Source organism: Cricetulus griseus, chromosome 5 (assembly GCF_003668045.3).
Source record: "Cricetulus griseus strain 17A/GY chromosome 5, alternate assembly CriGri-PICRH-1.0, whole genome shotgun sequence".
Taxonomy (NCBI): domain Eukaryota; kingdom Metazoa; phylum Chordata; class Mammalia; order Rodentia; family Cricetidae; genus Cricetulus; species Cricetulus griseus.
The window spans coordinates 97,549,390-97,568,209 of record NC_048598.1 but is presented as its reverse complement, the minus strand read 5'-3'; the positions used below and the strand labels follow the sequence as shown (position 1 = coordinate 97,568,209).

Here is an 18,820-nt window from a genome sequence, read left to right as displayed (position 1 = left end):
CTAGTAGCTCTGACCCTCAGCTCTTACTTTTTTTTCCACTCGAGAAGCCGTGTGGTGGCCGGTTGAGGAGGAAGGGGTCATCCAGACCCGAGTGTGGAATCCCTGCTCACTGAACACATAAAATCAAGGGAAGAGCCAGGCAGTGGTGGCGCACACCTTTAATTCCCAGCACTCGGGAGGCAGAGGCAGGCGGATCTCTGTGGGTTCGAGACCAGCCTGGTCTACAGAGCGAGTTCCAGGACAGCCTCCAAAGCTCACAGAGAAACCCTGTTTCGAAAAACCAAACAAAGAAAAAAAAAAAGAGGAAAAACAGAACAAGGGATGAGAATCGGTATACCGCCTAGAATCCCCAGTGAGGGCCTGGGGGCGTGGTCAGGTGGTGGAGCCCCACCTAGAATCTTCCAGTGAGGATGGGGGTGTGATTCAGGGGTAAGTCACTTGCATAGCATGGTTGAGGCCTTGGGTTCCCATCACAGAACTGAAAGGATCCTTTATTGACAGTCCCTGGATCATGTCATTGATGTCCCAGTAGCCGTTGGACGCCCCCTCCCTTTATAGAAACAGTGCCACCCTCACATAACTCTTGTCCAGGTCCAAATTTGTCCAGGTCCTCAGGGGTCTCCATGCCTTTTTTTGACTTCGAGGATCCCTCTTGGCATGTGGCCTGCCCCTACCTCCTGGGGCTTGCAGGAGACGCACGGTGGACAGAGATGGGGTGGCCAGGCCTGGCCCTGGGGCTGGGTTTGGAGACCGGAAGTTGCTGGCGTGGGGCAGGTTTGGGGAAGGTGGTGAAATAGATAGCCTGGGCTCTCTGGTCCCTTGCTGTGTCGCTCTCCTTCGACCGGGCCTGAGGCCTGTGTGGAGTCTCCCGGGGCCGGTAGAGGACATTGCTGTAGAAAGAATTTCCTGGGGGCACTTGACATAAATCAAAGGTGACAGTGAATTAAGAGTGGCCAGAGCTGACTTGGCACGGACGAGGGGTCAGCCTTCCCCTCTACGCTGCCTCCTGTCCCACCCCTACCCCCACCCTCACCCCAGCTCCCTTGGCAGGGGATGCAGTTCCGATGTCTGCCACATGGGGGCAGTAGCACTATGTACCAAGATGCCTTCAGCACCCGTGAGACTCACCTGGGCAGGTGCTCTCACCCGAGTCCTCCCGTCGACACCTGCTGAGACCCCACAACACAGCACCAAGCACCACCAAGGCTGCTACCACACACCCAGCCACCAGAAGCACCAACAGGAGCCCTGAGTGGGGAGACAGAGGAGACTGTGTCGGGGAAGCGGGGGCACGAAGGGCGGGGCAGCTGGGAGGAGGGGAAGGACTCACCTGAAGGGCCGGAGGTTTCCTTCAACTGGAGGCCACCTGCAAGGAAGCGGTTCCTGTCTCAGGAGGATGACCGCTGTGGAGCCCAGACACCTGCAGCCAGTCCCCTCCCTGCCTCAGGATGTTGAACCTGCCTGTGTAACGTAGGCATGTTTTCACATAGAACCTCAGTGTCCTCTTCTGAAAACAGGTGAGGAAGCATAACGGTCTTCTTGGGCTATCAGTGGGGTGTGGCTTCGAACTAGGGATTCCATCTGGGGTCCCTCTGAATGCTTCTTGAGACCCTCCCTCCTCCAAATGACTTCTGCCCCCAGCCCCTCACCCTGCCTCTCATCCAAACCCCAAATCTTAACCCTAAGCACACTAAATGTCATCACTCTGAGTCCACCCTGCCGAGACTGGAAAGCCCACGGTTGTATGAGGCAGGATTGGTGATGGAGCCGGAGCTCAACCCCCCACTCACATAACCAATCAATGAACATACAGGGCCGGAGTCCAGGCCTGTGTGACTGCTAGAAACTGCAATCAATGGTGGGGACTTAATGACTTCAAGAAGGTGGGTCACCCCCAAACCCTCCTTTTGCAGCCGCTGATGCTGGCAGGGGACCCTGGAGGCTGTTGGGGGTAGAGAAGCCCCCTGGATGCAGCTGCTCCCCACCCCCACAGCGTGCTAATTTGGCTACTCCTCGGGTGATGAGCCACACAGAACAGTTCCTGCAATGACAACATGTCACTGCTAGCTAAGAAGAGCACACCAGGTGCTCCATCCTGGAAAACGGAGGCTAGCACAACTCCAACTGGTAAGGACCACTGTGTTGGCACCAGGCCAAGACTACAGGGGTCCCACAAGGTACTGCCATGTTTGTTTTGTTTGAGACAATGAAGTCCAGGCTGGTGTTGAACTCTTGGCAATCTTCCTGTCTCAGCTTCCTGTGAGAGTAGTAGGATAACAGGCAAGTGCCCTGCCACACCCTACTGAAGCTCACCCTCCAGAATGTTAGGATGACAGGAGTGTGCCACCACACCTGGTTCCTGTTCTTCTGTTATACATACCCCAAACTAGCCTTTCAAGTGCCAGGACGACAGGCCTGCTAATTTTTAAATGACTATTTTTATATTTGAGTATGTGTGCAGTACCAACAGTGGCCAGAAGGGTCCCCTGGACCTAGAGTGACAAGGGGCTGTGAACCACCATGTGGGGGTACTGGGAACCAAACCCAGGCACTCTGTCAGAGTAGCCGGCGCTCCAACCACTGAGCAGCCTCTCCAGCCTTTGCACAGCTTTTTGAGACAGGATCTCATGTAGCCCAGGCTGGCCTTGAACTCCTGACCCTCCTGCCTCGACTGCCTCTTTTCTTTCTTTCACTCACTATGGAACCAAAACTAGCTTTGAGCCTGGCATTCTCCCGCCTCAGCTTCCCAAGTGCTGTTGTCACAAGTGTTCTGTGAGCAATTTTATACTTAGCTAGGACCTATAATTCAGGAGTCTGGGAATTCTAGAGCCTTCCCTACCCGAACACCACTTCATCCCCGTTCATACCTGCCTCTACGAGGACCTTGGTCCCATTGCCCTCGGCCTCCTGCAACTTGGGGATCTCCAGGGTGGCCCGGCACACGTAGTCCCCACTGTCATTGAGGCTCACGTGGCCCAGCCGCAGGCTGAGGTTGGCAGGCGGCCACCAGGACAGCTGTCCCCGAGACCCACAGCCCCCAGGGTTGAGGCTGCCATTGGAGATGAGCAGGTGGCAAAAAACGACGCTGTCCCGGACCCACTCCACACGCAGTCTCTCCCAGGCCTGACTCTGCTTCACCCCACAGAACAGCAGCATCTCCTCGCCTTGTGTCACCCTCACCAGTGGGGGCCACTGCTGCACACTCAGGCTCACAGCTTCCTGCAGGCCTGGGAAAGACACAAGTGTCACCAAAGCTAGCAAACCCTGTGAGGACCTGAGTTTGAGTCCTTAGAGGAGCATGGTGGTGTCACCCTACTCTGGGGACACAGAGCCTAGAGGATCCATGAGCTCTCTGCCAGTTGCTCCCACATGCAAGCCTCAGGCCAACAAGGACTGGATCTCAGAAAATCGGTGGAGATGGACTGAGAAAGATTCTGAGGGTGAACACTAGGACTCTGTGTACACATGCATACATATATACACTCACACATACACACACACACACACAGACACGAACATACATGCAGACACACACATATATACACACACACACACACAATCATGTACATGCACACATACACATAGACACACTCAGATACATACACACATACATACATGAACATACATACAGACACACATATATAGACACACACTCACTCATACACATACACACAGACACACAGACACACACAATCACATACATACACACATACACATGGACATACTCAGATATACACACATACACACAAACAGGCACACAGACATACACACACATACACATGGACATGCATATACACATATAAATAAATAAACAAACACACATACACAACCAACATAGGGACCTACATGCTGGCTCAGCAGGTAAAGGCACTTGCTGCCAAGCCCAGACCTGAGTTCCATTGTCCACAGCCCAGATGGTGAAGGGGAAGAGAGGATTCTGGAGATAGCTTGGTGGTTACTGAGGCTTCAGGAGACCCCAAACCCCTGGCCTCTGGGGGGGGCCTGCACTCACATGCACACACACACCCCAGATATATAGATATATAGGTGTGTGTGTGTGTTTTAATATGGGTGGAGCATATTAATCCCAGCCCTCCAGAGGCAAAATCAGGCAGGTCTCTCTGTTTTTTTTTGTTTTTGTTTTTGTTTTTGTTTTTCGAGACAGGATCTCTCTGTGTAGCTTTGGAGCCTGTCCTGGCACTCGCTCTGGAGACCAGGCTGGCTTCGAACTCACAGAGATCCGCCTGTCTCTGCCTCTGCTTCCCGAGTGCTGGGATTAAAGGCGTGCGCCACCAACGCTCGGCCAGGCAGGTCTCTTAATTCTGGGCCAACCTGTGCTACATAGTGGGAACCTGACCCCCCAAAGCAAGATCCTGTCTCAAAGAAACAAAAGAGTGTGGGGCCCAGAGGCTGGGGTTCCAGTCCCTGAAGGCTGGTGTTTAGGTCATGGTTTGGGTTTCTCTGAAGACCCTGTAAGGGCCCAAGCATCCAGTTCAAGGTAGTTCTGACGGGGACCAGAGAGCCCAAGTGGGCAAGACAGTAGGAGGGTTACACAAGGTGGGACCCCCAGGTACTCACCCCAGAGCTGCAACAGGATGAACACCCAGCCGGAAGACCCCATCCCTGAACCATCAAGCCCCAAGCTCGCCCTGAATACTGGGGTCACCCAGCCCCCACAACACTCTTCCTGTCACAGCATCCACCCCACCCCCGCTGAGGTGACACTGGGGGTGGGGAAATACAGAGGGCAGGCAGACATCCTGTGTTTCAGGCTGTGGGGAAAAAGAAGTCCAGTTCCTTCCACCCTGCCTCTCAGTTTTCCCCAAAGCATTCGACGTCAAAAAGGGAGTATGGGCGGTGGTGGCGCATGCCTTTAGTCCCAGGACTCAGGCGGCAGAGGCAGGTGAATCTCTGTGAGTCTGGTCTACAGAGCAAGTTCCAGGTCAGGGGCTCCAAAGCTCCACAGAGAAACCCTGTCTCGAGAAAAAGAATTTTAAAACAGGGAGTATACACCCATCTGTGGGTGTAGAGACTGGGTTCTTGGGAGTGGAATCTCTCAGGAAAATACTACATACAGAGGAGAGAAGAGCAATAGCAGAGAGCAGTGCCAGACAGAGGGACACTGAGGAATGTGTGTGATGAGGGGACCCTGAGCTGGGCGCAGTGCAGAGCAGCTGTCCAGCTTGTGCAGGGCCCGGGTTCTGGACCCCACAAACCAGGCATGGTAGAGCACACCCATCATCCCAGCTATGGGGAGGTAGAGGCAGGAGGATCAAGAGTTCAAGGGCAGCCTTTGTTACATAGGGAGTATGAGGCCAGCCTGTGCAACGTGTCAATTCTCAAAAATCAATCAATACATTAAGATCCTATTACAGAAGTATTAGGATAAAAGGGCAGATTCTCGAATTTACTTGAATCCAAAAAAACAAAAAACAACTATAAATCTTACATATTTTACATTGGTACGGATTTTGGTTTACTGTTACAAATTTAATGTTAATTTTTAATATTGTAAGTATATTTCTACTCTTGTTTAAGGTATTATGTCTATGCACCTTATTAAAAATGTAATAAATAATAAAGAAATACAGATTAGGGGGCTAGAGAGATGACTTAGTGGTTAAGAGCACTGGCTGTTCTTCCAGAGGACCCAGGTTTGATTCCCAGCACCCACATGGCAGCTCACAGCTGTCTGTAACTCCAGTTTCAGGAGACCTGACTGACACCTTCACACCAATGCACATAAAATAAAGTAAAAAAAAATACAGATTAATAATCATCCATAATAGTCAAACTTATAGTCATGTTAGATCTGTTTTCAAGGTCATACAGAGATATATTTCAGATAGGTAGTCTTCAAATACTTCAAAGACTAACAGAATATGGAATTTAATATGTTTAATAATCTAAGGCTTTTCATGACAGTAAGACCCATTAGCTCCTAGCAGCACCAATCTACTTCAAAGAAGATGATGGGCACTGAAGAAACTCCATATAGAGTTTGCTTTTTTTTTATTTATTATGTGTACAGTGTTCTGCCAACATGTCTGCTTACAGGCCAGAAAAGGGCACTAGATCTCATTGTAGGTGGTTGTGAGCCACCATGTGGTTGCTGGGAATTGAACTCAGGACCTCTGGAAGAGCAACCAGTGCCATTAACCTCTGAGACGTCTCTCCAGCCCTGAGTTTGCTTTCTTTTAGCAAAAGTTAGTTATTGGGCAAAGAAGCCGAGCTTGTCTCAATTGCTGACAGTTACTGTCCAAACTGGACCAGCAAGACACAATAAAGTCGACTGCTTAACTTTGCCAAGACAAGGCAGAACAGTCCTTCAGAATATCCTGCTTCACAGAAAGTCTGTCTGTGGGCCAGAGATGGATGCACCAAAATTGCAGAAGAACTCTGAGTGACTGTCCAGGCAGTGAAATGTCCCTGTTATTAGGTAACATTTCACCCTTCTGGGGCCTTTGATGGAGTTGAAGACTAGATAGTTATCGTTTTCCTTAGTTATAATAGAAAATAAATTAGATACAAAACCTTAGACTCAGCCAGGCAGTGGTGGTGCATGCCTTTAATCCCAGCACTCAGGAGGCAGAGGCAGGCTGATCTGTGTGAGTTTAAAGCCAGCCTGGTCTACAGAGCAAGTTCCAGGACAGGCTCCAAAGCTACACAGAGAAACCCTGTACAAAAGCAGGGCTAGAGAGATGGCTCAGAGGTTAAGAGCACTTACTGTTCTTCCAGAGGACCTGAGTTCAATTCCCAGCAACCACATGGTAGCTCACAACCATCTGTAATGAGAAAAAAAAAAGAAAAAACAAAAAACAAAACCTTAAACTCACCAAGATAAGATAGATGAAAAGTATCCCTAATTTTGCCAAATACAATGGATTAGATATTGTTACTGTAATTCTTACTTAATAACACTTATACTATATTAAGGTTAAAGCCTTCTCTTTTAATTAGACAAAAAGAAGAAAATGCTGTGGAATAATCATCTTGTATACTGTAAAGATTTGTCACTTGAATTGATTTAATAAAATGCTGATTGGCCAGTAACCAGGCAGAAAGTTAGGCAGAGCAACCAAACTAAGGATGATGGGAAGGAGAATTGTGGAAGTCAGGAATCCACAGCCTGATGCAGAGGGAGCAGGAGATGAATGTGCCATGCTAATAAAGGGGCCACCATGTGGCAGAGTGTAAATAAGGAATATGGGTTAATTTAAAATGTAAGAGCTGGTTAATAATAAGCCTGGGCTGTTGGTCGAGCATTTATAAGTAATATTAAGCCTCTGTGTGGTAATTCGGGAAGCAGCTTCCCTGTGTTTGGGTCTGAGTGGCTCTGAGACAGGAAACTTCCACCTACAAGATCTGCCTCAGTTAATCCCAGCACTCGGGAGGCAGAGGCAGGTGGATCTCTGTGAGTTCGAGACCAGCCTGGTCTACAAGAGCTAGTTCCAAGACAACCTCCAAAGCCACAGAGAAACCCTGTCTCGAAAAACCAAAAAAAAAAAAAAAAAAAAAAAACAAAAAAAACAAACAAAAAAAAAAAAACCAAGATCTGCCTCAGTTCCTAGGTCCTAAGTCCTTCCCTTGTTGAAGCACTGGGCATGAAGCCCAGGCCTCACATGGCTCAAGTATAGAGCATGTCAGCAGATTTCTGTGGTGACTTTGGCTTCTCAAAAGTGTTGTGTGCCAGGTGTAGTGGTGCACACCTTTTAATCCCAGCACTCAGGAGGCAGAGGCAAGGGGATTTCTCTGAGGTTGAGGCCAACCTGGGATACATAGAGAAACCTGCTCTGGTAGCAAAAACCAGTCACTCTGTTCTCAGTCAAACCACAAGGGCATTAGTGACTTCCTAATGGGCTGTGTATATGCAGCTGTCCCCGAGCCCATCTAAGATCAACCAACCCCATGGGAGGCTGGGACCCCTGTCTGGGTGAACAAAGCTGCCTCAGCCCATTGAGGCCAATTGTGTCTCTTACAAGTTTTGGGTGCCCCTCCAAAGCCTGGGCAAAGTTGGAGACCAGAGGTCCTAGCCACCAGCCCCACTCTGGGGTCAGTGGCCAGTTCGGTAGAGTTCAGAGTCTTACACCCAACCACTGAGTGACCTACTTTCTCACTGGGTGTTTCCTGGAATTGTTCTGAACCACAAGAAGGGTCCTGTCCTGGTTAAAAGGGCAGTGTTTAAAAGATACTGGGGTGGACGAAGCCCCAGACACTGCCCGGTTGGCAGCAGGGCGAACTGAACACAATAAACATTTCTAGCCCTGAAGCTAGGGCTGGTAGAGAGGTTTTTTTTTGGGGGGGGTATAATCTGGGGCTTTGTGGAATGTGTAGAAGCTTGTTCACTGTGTGACCATAATGCTGAACGCTGGCAAGCAAGCATGTGAGCCATCGAAGGAAAGTTCTCAGAGCAGCGTGGGTGCCAATTTGAGTAGCAAATGGGGACGGTGTGGGGGTGAGTAAGGGGTGCTCCCAAGGTCACAAGACAGACACCCTGACTTCTGCCTGGGCTCTCTTTCATCCCCAGTATCACAGGCGGATACCCAAGCTCTGGAGGAGGGCGAGTCCCAGCTCCGTACTACATTTCCCAGCAGCGCCGACCGCGGACGCATGCGCAGTGCATGCAGTGATGGAGCGCTGACGGGGGCGCGGCGGCGGAGGCGGCGAGGGCGCGGAGGGCTAATTGGCTGCCGGCTGCAGCCAAGGAGGCTTGAGTGTTTGGAGAACCAGCTGAGGGGGACCCCACGGCGGGGTCGGGGAGACCCAGGGCTGCAGCTATGGAGGACCAGAGGGTAGGACCAGGAGGGATGCGCGGAGCGGGCACGGGGAGGGGACCAGGTGATGCCGCAGCGCCCCTCCCCCTCACGGGCCATCCGCACCTTGGCTCGGGTTAACACGCAACCCCTCCCCCCCTCACTCAGCTCCTCATCGGCTTAGCCTGGGATCAGCTAGGGCCCCACCCCACAGGTCACCGCCCCCAGCTCCTCAGTACCCAACCCCCCCACCCTGGGCTGGAACCGGGAACCATAGCCTTCTCCTCCACCTGCCCTGGGGATCCCCTTCTCCAAGCCCCGCCACTCACAAGTGAGACCTTAGGGCTGCAACTGGGACCTCCATCCACTTCCCAAGCCATCCTGACCCACGCCTATCACACCTTGCCCCGGAGAAGTTTGTTTCTCCATATAGCCCTTTACCCAGGCTAGCACAGTTGGACTCTGGGACTCGCCTTGCCCAGGCTACCCTTTCCCTGCAGCACACCTTCAACTTTCAAAATGCAGATACTGGCCTGGGGTGTTGGTGGTGCATGCTGTAATCCCAGCCTCCGGAGGTAGAGGCAAGAGATTGACCTGAGTTCCAGGCTAGCCTGGGCTACACAGTGAAACCCTGGGGCGGGGTGGCTCAGTAGGTAAAATGCTGTGCAAGGTATGAACTCAGGTATGAACCTGAGTTCAAGTCCCCAGTGCCCACGTAAGAAATTAGTACAGCTGCATACACTGTGTCCCCAGCCCTGGGATCAGGGACACAGGAGGATCCCTGGGGACTTGATGGCAGCTAGCCTAGCCCAGGCTCAGTGAGAGACCCTCCCTCAAATAATAGGTGGAGAGAGAAGCAAATAACCAACATTGACACCTGGCCTCCACACAGCCCCAAACCAAACCCATGTAAGCTGGGTGTTCAGGCCATATAAAAAGGGTCCATCTCTACAAGGCTGGCTGCGTGCCTCAGTTTCCTTCTCTGGGATGGGAATGCCACAGACTCACCCCAGGCCTGCATCCCTGGAGGGCAGCGCTCACCTAACCCACTGCCCATGCTCCTCTGTTCCTCAGGAGGCACTAAGAAAAATCATCACCACCCTGGCTGTGAAGAACGAGGAGACGCAGACCTTCATCTACTCCCTGAAGCAGATGCTGCTGAATGTGGAGGTGAGTGGAAGCAGTTGGTTCTGTAGACTCTGGTGGAGGGGTGCAGGAAGAGGCCAGGAGGTGTCTCTACTCCTCGGTCTCCCATCTACATGACCCTTGCCTCCCCCCCTTTTTAAGACAGGGTTTCTTTGTGTAGCTCTGGCTGTCCTAGAACTCACTCTTGTAGACCAGCTGGCCTCGATCTCATAGAGATCCACCTGCCTCTGTCTCCCGAGTGCTGGGATTAAAGGTGTGTGTCACTATACCAGGTTCATGGTGACCTCTTCCCATGCAGGCAAACTCAGCCAAAGTGCAGGAGGACCTGGAAGCTGAGTTCCAGTCCCTCATGTCGGTGCTGGAAGAGCTGAAGGAATCCATGCTGATGAAGATCAAACAGGACAGGGCCAGCCGCACCTATGAGCTGCAGGTGTGAACATGCGCCCACTCCCTCCCTCCAGAGCCTCTAGTCCCCTCCTAACCCTTCCCTGCAATGTCTTCTCCTTCTCCCGCATCACTGCCTCTCCATGATTTCCCCGTCCTTTCCATTGGTCGCCCCAGAACCAGGGTAACACTCCCTCTCCCACACCTCCCATGACTCCTGTGGACTCTCCAGCTCCAAGATGGCATCTCTCACATTGTACCCAAACTTCACCCTGAGTTCTCAGGATCCCACATCCCCACCTGTGGTAACTGGGAGCCAGAGGGACTCAGATGTGAGTTCAGCCCTGCCTGGCTCAGCCAGCGCTCAAGGCTCCAGTCCCCTCTTCCTGTCTGGAGCCCTATTAGGCTATGAGTCCTGGGGGTGGCAGAGCTCTGGGTGGGTTTGTGGTGGTTGAGGGATCTGTCCCCATTGCATGCTGCCCACAGAATCAACTAGCCGCCTGCACTCGGGCCCTGGAGAGCTCTGAGGAGCTCCTGGAGACAGCCAACCAGACCCTGCAGGCAGCAGACAGCGAGGACTTCCCTCAGGTGGGTATTAGTGAGAGGACCCATAGGGTCCCTGGGGTAAATGCACTGTGTCCAGACCCTCCTCCCCCAACCCTGTTTTTTGAGACAGGGTTTCTCTGTGTAGTCCTGACTGTCCTGGAACTCTCTTTGTAGACCAGGCTGGCCTGGAACTCACAGAGATCCTCCTGCCTCTGCCTCCCGGAGTGCTGGGATTAAAGGCGTGCTCCACCACTGCTGGCTAGTTTTGTTGGTTTTTTTATCACGCATATTTCTTTGTGTGTGGGAGGGGTGTGTGCAGCCTACAGCACGCCTACCGTCCTTCCTTGTATGTGGAGCAACCTCAGGTCTGTCAGCAAGCATCTTTCCTCTCTGAGCCTCTCGATGTCCACAAGTCATTTTATTTAGATAGTGCCTCCATGCAACAGGAAGCACAAGTATATCTCTGAGACTGTTGAGTGAAGGGCTGGGGCTGGGACATAGTGAGTAGGGTGTTTACCCAGCATGCACCAGGCCTTGGGCCCCATCCCCAGCTCCACATAAGCCAGGTGTGGTGGTGCATACCTGTCACCTTAGCAATGGGGAAGACGATCAGTCAGCCTCAGCTATGCAGTGAGTTTTAGGCCAGCCTGGGCTGCATGAAACCCTATCACAGAAGCAAAAGAAATTGGCTCAGTAAATGACTAGTATAATTTCATGCCACCCAGTGGTGAGTGTGTCAGTACTGCTCAGTATGAGCTTTTACTTTGTGAAGCGTTCCTTATTTTTTCTGAGATTTCTGTTAAGCTGGGCAGTCTGCATTTTGGTTTGTTTAATGTGCTGAGTTGAGCTGGTGACGTGACTCTGGGGAAAAAGGTGCTTGCAGCCAAGCCTCACAACCTGAGTTCAATCCCCACCCCAACTCCTGAAGATTGTCCACTGACCTCCATACACATACGCACACCTAGAAATAAATGTAATTTTAAAAACTAAACTTAAGTATGCTGGTCACAGTAGGCTGGGATGGGGCTGGCTTAGTCTCATCGTCCCTTTGACACACAGCCTCTGCCTCCTGGCAGAGATCTTTGCCAAATGCCAGCTGTCATGCCTTAGTGTCCCTGACTGCATAGTGGCACAGATCTGGGTGACACACACCTTTGATTTCTGCTCTGTCCTTTTCTAGGCCGCCAAGCAAATCAAAGATGGGTAAGATGCTGAGTCAGGTCCCTCTCCCAGAGTCCTGCCTTTGTGAGGACACCACTGGGGGAGGCCAGGTCCCTGAGCACTGCACAGGAGCACAGGGCAGGGGGCCCCAGATGTCCTAGCCTGACCCCTCTGCTACAAAGCTGCCATTGGATCGCTCCTCCCTCCCTCCCTGCAGTGTGACCATGGCCCCTGCCTTCCGATTGTCACTCAAAGCCAAGGTCAGCGACAATATGAGCCACCTCATGGTGGACTTTGCACAGGAACGGCAAATGCTGCAGACTCTCAAGTTCCTGCCTGGTGAGATGGGGACCTGTCTGGGAGCCCAGGCCTAGAACTGGACTGGACTGGAGCCAGGAAATTACACACGCACACACACATACCCCTGGTTGAGCTCCAATTGTACCAACACACACACACACACACACACACACTCACACTCTCCACCCCCCCCCACAAGTTGGGGCCTAGTCAAACCCCTCTTATAAGGGGTGGGATCTGTGACTGTCATGTCTATGGACAGAGTCCATGCAGGGGTGGGGCTTGTGGCCGTGCCTGTGGGTGGAGCCCTGGTCAAGCCCTTCACATAGGGCTGTCCCCCCTTGTTGCCATGTGGGCGGGACCTAGCCAGGCTCACATTCTGGCCAGGGTTGTCTTGGGGGTGGGCGCTAGTCAAGTCCCATCTGTGTTGGGGTAGGGTCTGTGGATGCTGTGTCTATAGGTGGGCGGGGCTTCAGTTTGGCTCCACCAACCAGGCCCTAGTGGCCTTGGAAGGCCCTGCCCTGGGGATCCCAGAAGGTCTCACCTCCTAGGGAACTGACATTCTATGGAGGATCACGGTGGGGTGGAGTCCCAAAGAAAGCCACAACCCCACCCCCCAACCCTAGTTGGTAGAGAATTCTGAAAAAGTGCCAAATGGTAGTAACCTGAGAAGATAGAGAGAGCTTTGCCTTGCCTCACGTAACCCAGGAGGCCCCAGCTTCAGCCCAGTCCCTCAGAGCTCTGCCGGAGTAGTCTGGGGACTCGAACACTGACCCCTCTTCCTGTGCCCTGGTAGTGCCAAGTGCCCCCATCATTGACCTAGCCGAGTCCCTGGTGGCCGATAACTGTGTGACGTTGGTGTGGCGCATGCCTGATGAGGACAGCAAGATTGACCACTACGTGCTGGAGTACCGCAGGACCAATTTCGAGGGGCCACCCCGCCTCAAGGAGGACCACCCCTGGATGGTTGTCGAGGGCATCCGGCACACTGAGCACACCTTGACAGGTGGGGGAACACATATAGGTGTGTGGGAGAACATTGCCTGATGGATAAGGAACCCCTCTCAGGCTTGTGGGGGAGCACTCCAGGGCAAGTGAGGAGCATTTACAAGCAGATAAGAATCATGGCCCTTGCCAGGCGTTGGTGGCGCACACCTTTAATCCCAGCACCGGGAGGCAGAGGCAGGCGGATCTCTGAGTTCGAGGCCAGCCTGGTCTCCAGAGCGAGTGCCAGGATAGGCTCCAAAGCTACACAGAGAAACCCTGTCTCAAAAAACCAAAAAAAAAAAAAGAATCATGACCCTCAGGTGTTTGAAGGAGCAGACAGGCTTGTGGAGAAATACAGCCTGATGGGGACATTCTCAGGCAGCTGAAGGAGTGCTCCCTGAAAAGTGAAGGAGCACTCCCTAACAGGAAGGTCCACTCCCAAGAAGGAGAGGATATCCTGACAGGTGAAGGGGCACTGTCAGGCAAGAGAAGGAGCACTTGTATTGGGGAGCAATCCCAGTTCATCTTAGCTGTCCCTCTCCTAGCCACCCATCCGCCTTCTGGCTCCATTGCCCCATCAACCCAAGTTGTATTGGAACTCCTGGGTTCCTGCAACTCCTGGGGTCTGAGAGTGGGCTGGTGGAGTTAGCCCCTCAGAACCATCAGCAGAAGAGAAGGCAAGACGGATGGGTTTTTCCTGTGTGAAGAGCAGGTTTCTCAAAGCCGTTTGAAAGCAGAGGAAACTGAGGTCCTGGAGGAAATTCACCCTTATCTTCTCTGCCGCTTTACCATCCAGCTGCTGGCCCTCCATTCTAGCTGTGTGTGTGCCAGTGTGGAGGTCAGAGGTCAGTGGTGGCCATCACCCTCAGTGGCTTATTTTTTGAGATGGGTCTCAATGACCTGGAGCTCATAGTTAGCGAGGCTGTCTGGCCGCCAAGACCCAGGAATCGTGTCTCCACCCCGGAGTTACAGTCTGCCTGTGCCGCACCCGGCTCTTTCCGGGGTGACCGGGTGTGGTTCTCACATCCCTGCAGCTTTAACCCACCAAGCTTTTCCTCAGCCATTCTTTCACTCACTAGTGAGCGGTCCTGGCATTCAGGGGAACACCTCAGATACTCGGGGAGTTTCTGGGTAATTAGAAGAAGTCAGAACATCTACGCATCTGAATAGTGGGCAGGAAGAAGCTCAGGGGGGCAGAAATCAGGGCCCTAATGAGTATACAAAGCCTTTCAGAACTGGGAACCCCTGATTTTCCTCCCTAACTCTCAATTCTCGAGCTATAATCACCAGCCTGCTAGTTATCTATAATTAGCATTCATGGTTAATAATGAGCATGCTAATTGCAGGGGGAATGGCCATGCCAGCCAGTGCCAGAGCCCCAGAACATACAGGCTTCCACTCTGTACAGAAATCAAAATAAACCTGCCCTTTTTTTCATAGGACCCCAGAATCGGTATCCCAGGCTCCTCCACCTCTTACTGGTTTTACTATGCCTTTTATCTGCTACATAAGCACAGTGAGTGCTCCCGTCTGCCCACTGGTGGCATCTTGTGGAGTATCTACAGTTCAGCTCCAAACCAAAGAAATGAAGGGGAGCATGGCTCAGGTTCCAGACTGCTCATCTAGCAGGGAGGAAGCCATGGGTTCCATCCCCAGATTGGTGCACACTCATCTTCTCACTAGAGAGGTGAAGGCAGGAAGATCATGAGTTCAAGGTCAGCCTTGGCTATGTAGAGTGTTTGGGGTCAGCCTGAACTACATGAGACCTGTCATATGAAAAAGAGATGGTTACATACACCTTTAATCCCAGCACTAAGGAGACAGAGGCAGATGTATCTCTATGAGTTCAAGGCCAGCCTGCTTTACAGAGAGAGTCTGAGGCCATCCTGGGCTGCACAGGGATACCCTGTCTCAAAAACAAAACAGTCAGATGGGGCATGTGTTCTGGACCTGAGCTCTCTGATGACTCAGTGAGCTATGGAAGGTTCTAGTGCACAGGATGGTGACTGTGATTTGCCATAGCAGCCAGGGAGCTCATAGGAGACTAATAGACACATTAGGCCAGATTTAACGTGGGGCTTGGCACCCTGAGTAGAAGGGGACAGTGTGCAGAGAGATGAGCAGGGAGGCCAAGGACAGGAAAAGAGGGTAAAGCAGGCAGGCCCAACATCAGCAGTGATAATCAAGGACCCCAAGAGGCTGCTCAGTGGTTAGAGCCCTGGCTACTCTTGCAGAGAATCTGGGTTCTGTTGCCAGCACCCATATGGTGGCTCATGACTGCCTGTGACTCCAGCTCCAGGGGACCAAACACCCATTTCTTGCCTCCACGGGGCTACTGCATACAAGTGGTACACAGACACACGGATGGGCAAAACACCCATATACATAAAAATAAATCTTAGACTGACAGACGGGTGGGGTTCTCCTGATCTTATATCCTGTCTTCCCTCCTAGGTCTCAAATTTGACATGAAGTACATGAACTTCCGTGTGAAGGCCTGTAACAAGGCGGTAGCTGGTGAATTCTCTGAGCCAGTGACCTTAGAGACGCCAGGTGATTGCCTCTCACCCCTCCCTGACTTAGTATCTCCCACCCATCCTGGTGTCCTGGGAACCCATCCTTCATAAGGGTCTTAGAATGGGGTGATTTCCTTGTTGCTCTGGCTGCCAGGGAGTTCATCCTCAATCTGCAGAGGCCATTTTCTGTCTTCTGTCTTTTCTAGTATATCTTAGGCTCTTCTGGTTTTGTTGTTTTTGTGTTTTGGATTTTTTTTCTGTTTATGAGGGTGATGTGTAGATTTTATTTTACATGTATTTTTGTACCTGCCTGTGTAGGGCGTTTGGTGCTTGTGAACATCATTATCAGGAGTCATGCCTCAGGCACTGACCACCTGGCTGGCCGGAACCTTAAGGATCCCCCTGTCCTGTGCTGGGGTTACAAATGTCACCACTGTGTGTTCCTTGTTTTTAACGATGACTCTAGGAATTAGGATCCAGGGGGATTTATAGCAGACAGCTCACTTTAGTGTCCAGCCCTTCCTTCGGTTAAAATTTTTAAATGATTATTGCGTGTGACTTTTTCTGCATGTATGTCAGTGCAGTAGAGCTGTGCAGTGCCCACAGAAGCCAGGGAGAGAGCTGGAGTTACAGTTGTGAGGTACTCTGTGGGTGCTGGGAATCAAACCCAGGCCCACTGGGAAACCAGCCAGTGCGCTAACCAGTGAGAAACCTCCAGCCCCCTCCCTTTCTTTAAAACACAAATATTTATTTAGTTTTTGGGGACAGGGTCTCACTAGGTAGCCCAAGCTGGAAGTTACCGTCCCCCAGCCTCCATCTTACAAGAGCTGGAATGAAAGTGTAGATGGATGGAGTAGTTTTCCTGTCTCCCTCCCTCCCTCCTTCTATCCTCTGTAAAGTTGGGGATAGAACATAGTCACAAAAACATATTCTATAGTCTCCCACACTGACTCTTTTGCATATCATCTTTGGAAATCCCTCTGCTGTCTAACCTAATTCCCTCCTGCTGTAGCCATGCTCTTTCTTTGGGGCCTGCCCTCAGTGGAAGCACAGGGCAGAGAGACCAGCTTGAAAATGCCTCTAGACAGAGACATTGAGACTACAGCCCTTTTACCTGGTTCCTCTGGCTCATGGACACCTCCCCCAACCTTCCGATCCTGCATCTCCCTGCACTGCCCCTCCTGTCCGTCTCCCTCAGCCTGGGTCACCAGCTGCTTGTCTTGTCTCTCTGTGTCTATCTGGGTTTCCCATCTCTGTGACCCCCTCCTCGTCTCCCTGGCCCCAGCATTCATGTTCCGCCTGGACGGGTCCACATCTCACCAGAACCTGCGAGTGGAGGACCTCTCCGTCGAGTGGGACGCCATGGGCGGGAAGGTCCAAGATATCAAAGCTCGAGAGAAAGAGGGCAAGGGCCGGACTGCGTCCCCTGTAAATTCCCCAGCCAGGTAGCCCATCTCTCCTGTTCCCCGAGTCTCTAGTGGACATGCTCACCATGGCCAGTTTTGTCAAGACAGGGGTGGAGGGAAGGGCCTGGGGGTATAACAGCTTCTTTGCAGAGAGTGAGTGACAACAAGAGTTCTGATGGGTGAAATAGGTGTTTTTTGCAGCATGGGACCAGTTAGCTCAGTTGGCTAGGCATCTTCCAGCTGAGGAAAATGGCAGGCACGGACCAGGGAGGCTGCCCCAGGAAAGGTGAAATCTGAGCTGAGCTTCTTTGCTGTCCACAGAGGGACTCCATCTCCCAAGAGGATGTCTTCAGGCCGTGGGGGACGGGACCGCTTCACAGCTGAGTCTTACACGGTGCTGGGTAAGGATGGGAGATGAAGGGGAACTGGGGAGATGGAGGCAGAGTGTGAGCAGAAACATAGTGCAGTTGGGAGAGTAGCTTGACCCGAGGGAGCAGCTCAGGAGTATGTGGGCACAGGAAGTGTGCACCTCTGGGGGAGTAGCTTAACCCAAGGGAGCAGCTCAGGAGTATGTGGGCACAGGAGGTGCGCACCTCTAGGGGAGTAGCTTGACCCGAGGGAGCAGCTCAGGAGTATGTGGGCACAGGAGGTGCACACCTCTAGGGGAGTAGCTTGACCCGAGGGAGCAGCTCAGGAGTATGTGGGCACAGGAGGTGCACACCTCTGGGGGAGTAGCTTGACCCAAGGGAGCAGCTCAGGAGTATATGGGCACAGGAGGTGCGCACCCTTGGCTCCATCCTGCCCCCTCCCTGTCCTTGTGCCTCAGGGGACACGCTGATTGACGGTGGGGAGCATTATTGGGAGGTGCGCTTTGAACCAGACAGCAAGGCTTTTGGCCTGGGTGTAGCCTACCGTAGCCTGGGCCGTTTTGAGCAGCTGGGCAAGACAGCTGCATCCTGGTGTCTGCATGCCAACAACTGGCTGCAGGCCAGCTTCACTGCCAAGCATGCCAACAAGGTCAAAGTACTGGACAGCCCTGTGCCTGATTGCCTGGGTGTACACTGCGACTTCCACCAAGGTGCCGTCATGTTCCCTTCCTCAATTCCAACACTCCCATGGTCCTCACCCTCCCCCATCTTGACACCTGTCCCTCTGTCCCCCTCACCCCAGGCCTCCTGTCTTTCTACAATGCCCGCACCAAACAGCTCCTGCATACCTTCAAGGCCAAGTTCACACAGCCCCTGCTTCCAGCCTTCACAGTGAGCCAGCTGCAGTGGGAGGGGTGGGCCTAGGTGGGGGATGCTAGGCCTGTTTCTGGATCCTGTGACTCCTGGTTGAGCCTTCCTGTTCTCCACTTTCCCCAGGTGTGGTGTGGAAGCTTCCAGGTGACAACAGGCCTGCAGGTGCCCAGTGCTGTGCGCTGCCTACAGAAGCGGGGTAGTGCCACCAGCAGTTCCAATACCAGCCTCACCTAGGCCGGGGCCATCTGCCAGCCGGGGTGCTTCAGCCGGCATCTCCACCTACCTGCTGCTTGGAGCCTTAACTCTGGAAGGGAGGGTCGGGGTCCCCTCCCCACCTCACTTCATAATAAAGATAAAACACTGGCCACGCTACTGCACTG

General features: G+C 52.5%; 2 protein-coding genes across 2 annotated transcripts; one reads left to right on the top strand and one right to left on the bottom strand.

Annotated features, from left to right (window-relative positions):
• Positions 1-464: 464 nt before the first annotated feature.
• On the bottom strand, positions 465-4,621 carry Tmigd2 (transmembrane and immunoglobulin domain containing 2). Its single transcript, XM_035445852.1, has 6 exons — positions 4,579-4,621; positions 2,840-3,227; positions 1,901-2,041; positions 1,331-1,383; positions 1,129-1,248; positions 465-921 (listed from the first exon to the last, which is right to left on the bottom strand). Exons 1-6 carry the CDS (start codon positions 4,619-4,621, stop codon positions 671-673), a joined length of 996 nt encoding a protein of 331 aa, XP_035301743.1. The 3' UTR covers positions 465-670.
• A 4,008-nt stretch (positions 4,622-8,629) lies between these two features.
• On the top strand, positions 8,630-18,807 carry Fsd1 (fibronectin type III and SPRY domain containing 1). Its single transcript, XM_027416898.2, has 13 exons — positions 8,630-8,792; positions 9,828-9,923; positions 10,198-10,329; positions 10,770-10,871; positions 12,010-12,032; positions 12,208-12,329; positions 13,087-13,296; positions 15,732-15,830; positions 17,079-17,238; positions 17,521-17,600; positions 18,026-18,277; positions 18,370-18,458; positions 18,564-18,807. Exons 1-13 carry the CDS (start codon positions 8,778-8,780, stop codon positions 18,672-18,674), a joined length of 1,491 nt encoding a protein of 496 aa, XP_027272699.1. The 5' UTR covers positions 8,630-8,777; the 3' UTR covers positions 18,675-18,807.
• The last annotated feature ends 13 nt before the right edge of the window (positions 18,808-18,820 follow it).

Bases quoted from the DNA above. Each gene is read 5' to 3' on its own strand.
- Tmigd2 (XM_035445852.1), bottom strand. From the start codon at position 4,621: ATGGGGTCTTCCGGCTGGGTGTTCATCCTGTTGCAGCTCTGGG. The intron at 3,228-4,578 runs GTGAGTACCTGG...TGTCTTTCCCAG, and splicing joins CATCCTGTTGCAGCTCTGGG to GCCTGCAGGAAGCTGTGAGC. The intron at 1,384-1,900 runs GTTTGGGGGTGA...CTCCTGAGACAG, and splicing joins TCAGCGGCTGCAAAAGGAGG to GAACCGCTTCCTTGCAGGTG.
- Fsd1 (XM_027416898.2), top strand. The intron at 12,033-12,207 runs GTAAGATGCTGA...CCCTCCCTGCAG, and splicing joins GCCAAGCAAATCAAAGATGG to TGTGACCATGGCCCCTGCCT. The intron at 13,297-15,731 runs GTGGGGGAACAC...CTTCCCTCCTAG, and splicing joins CACTGAGCACACCTTGACAG to GTCTCAAATTTGACATGAAG.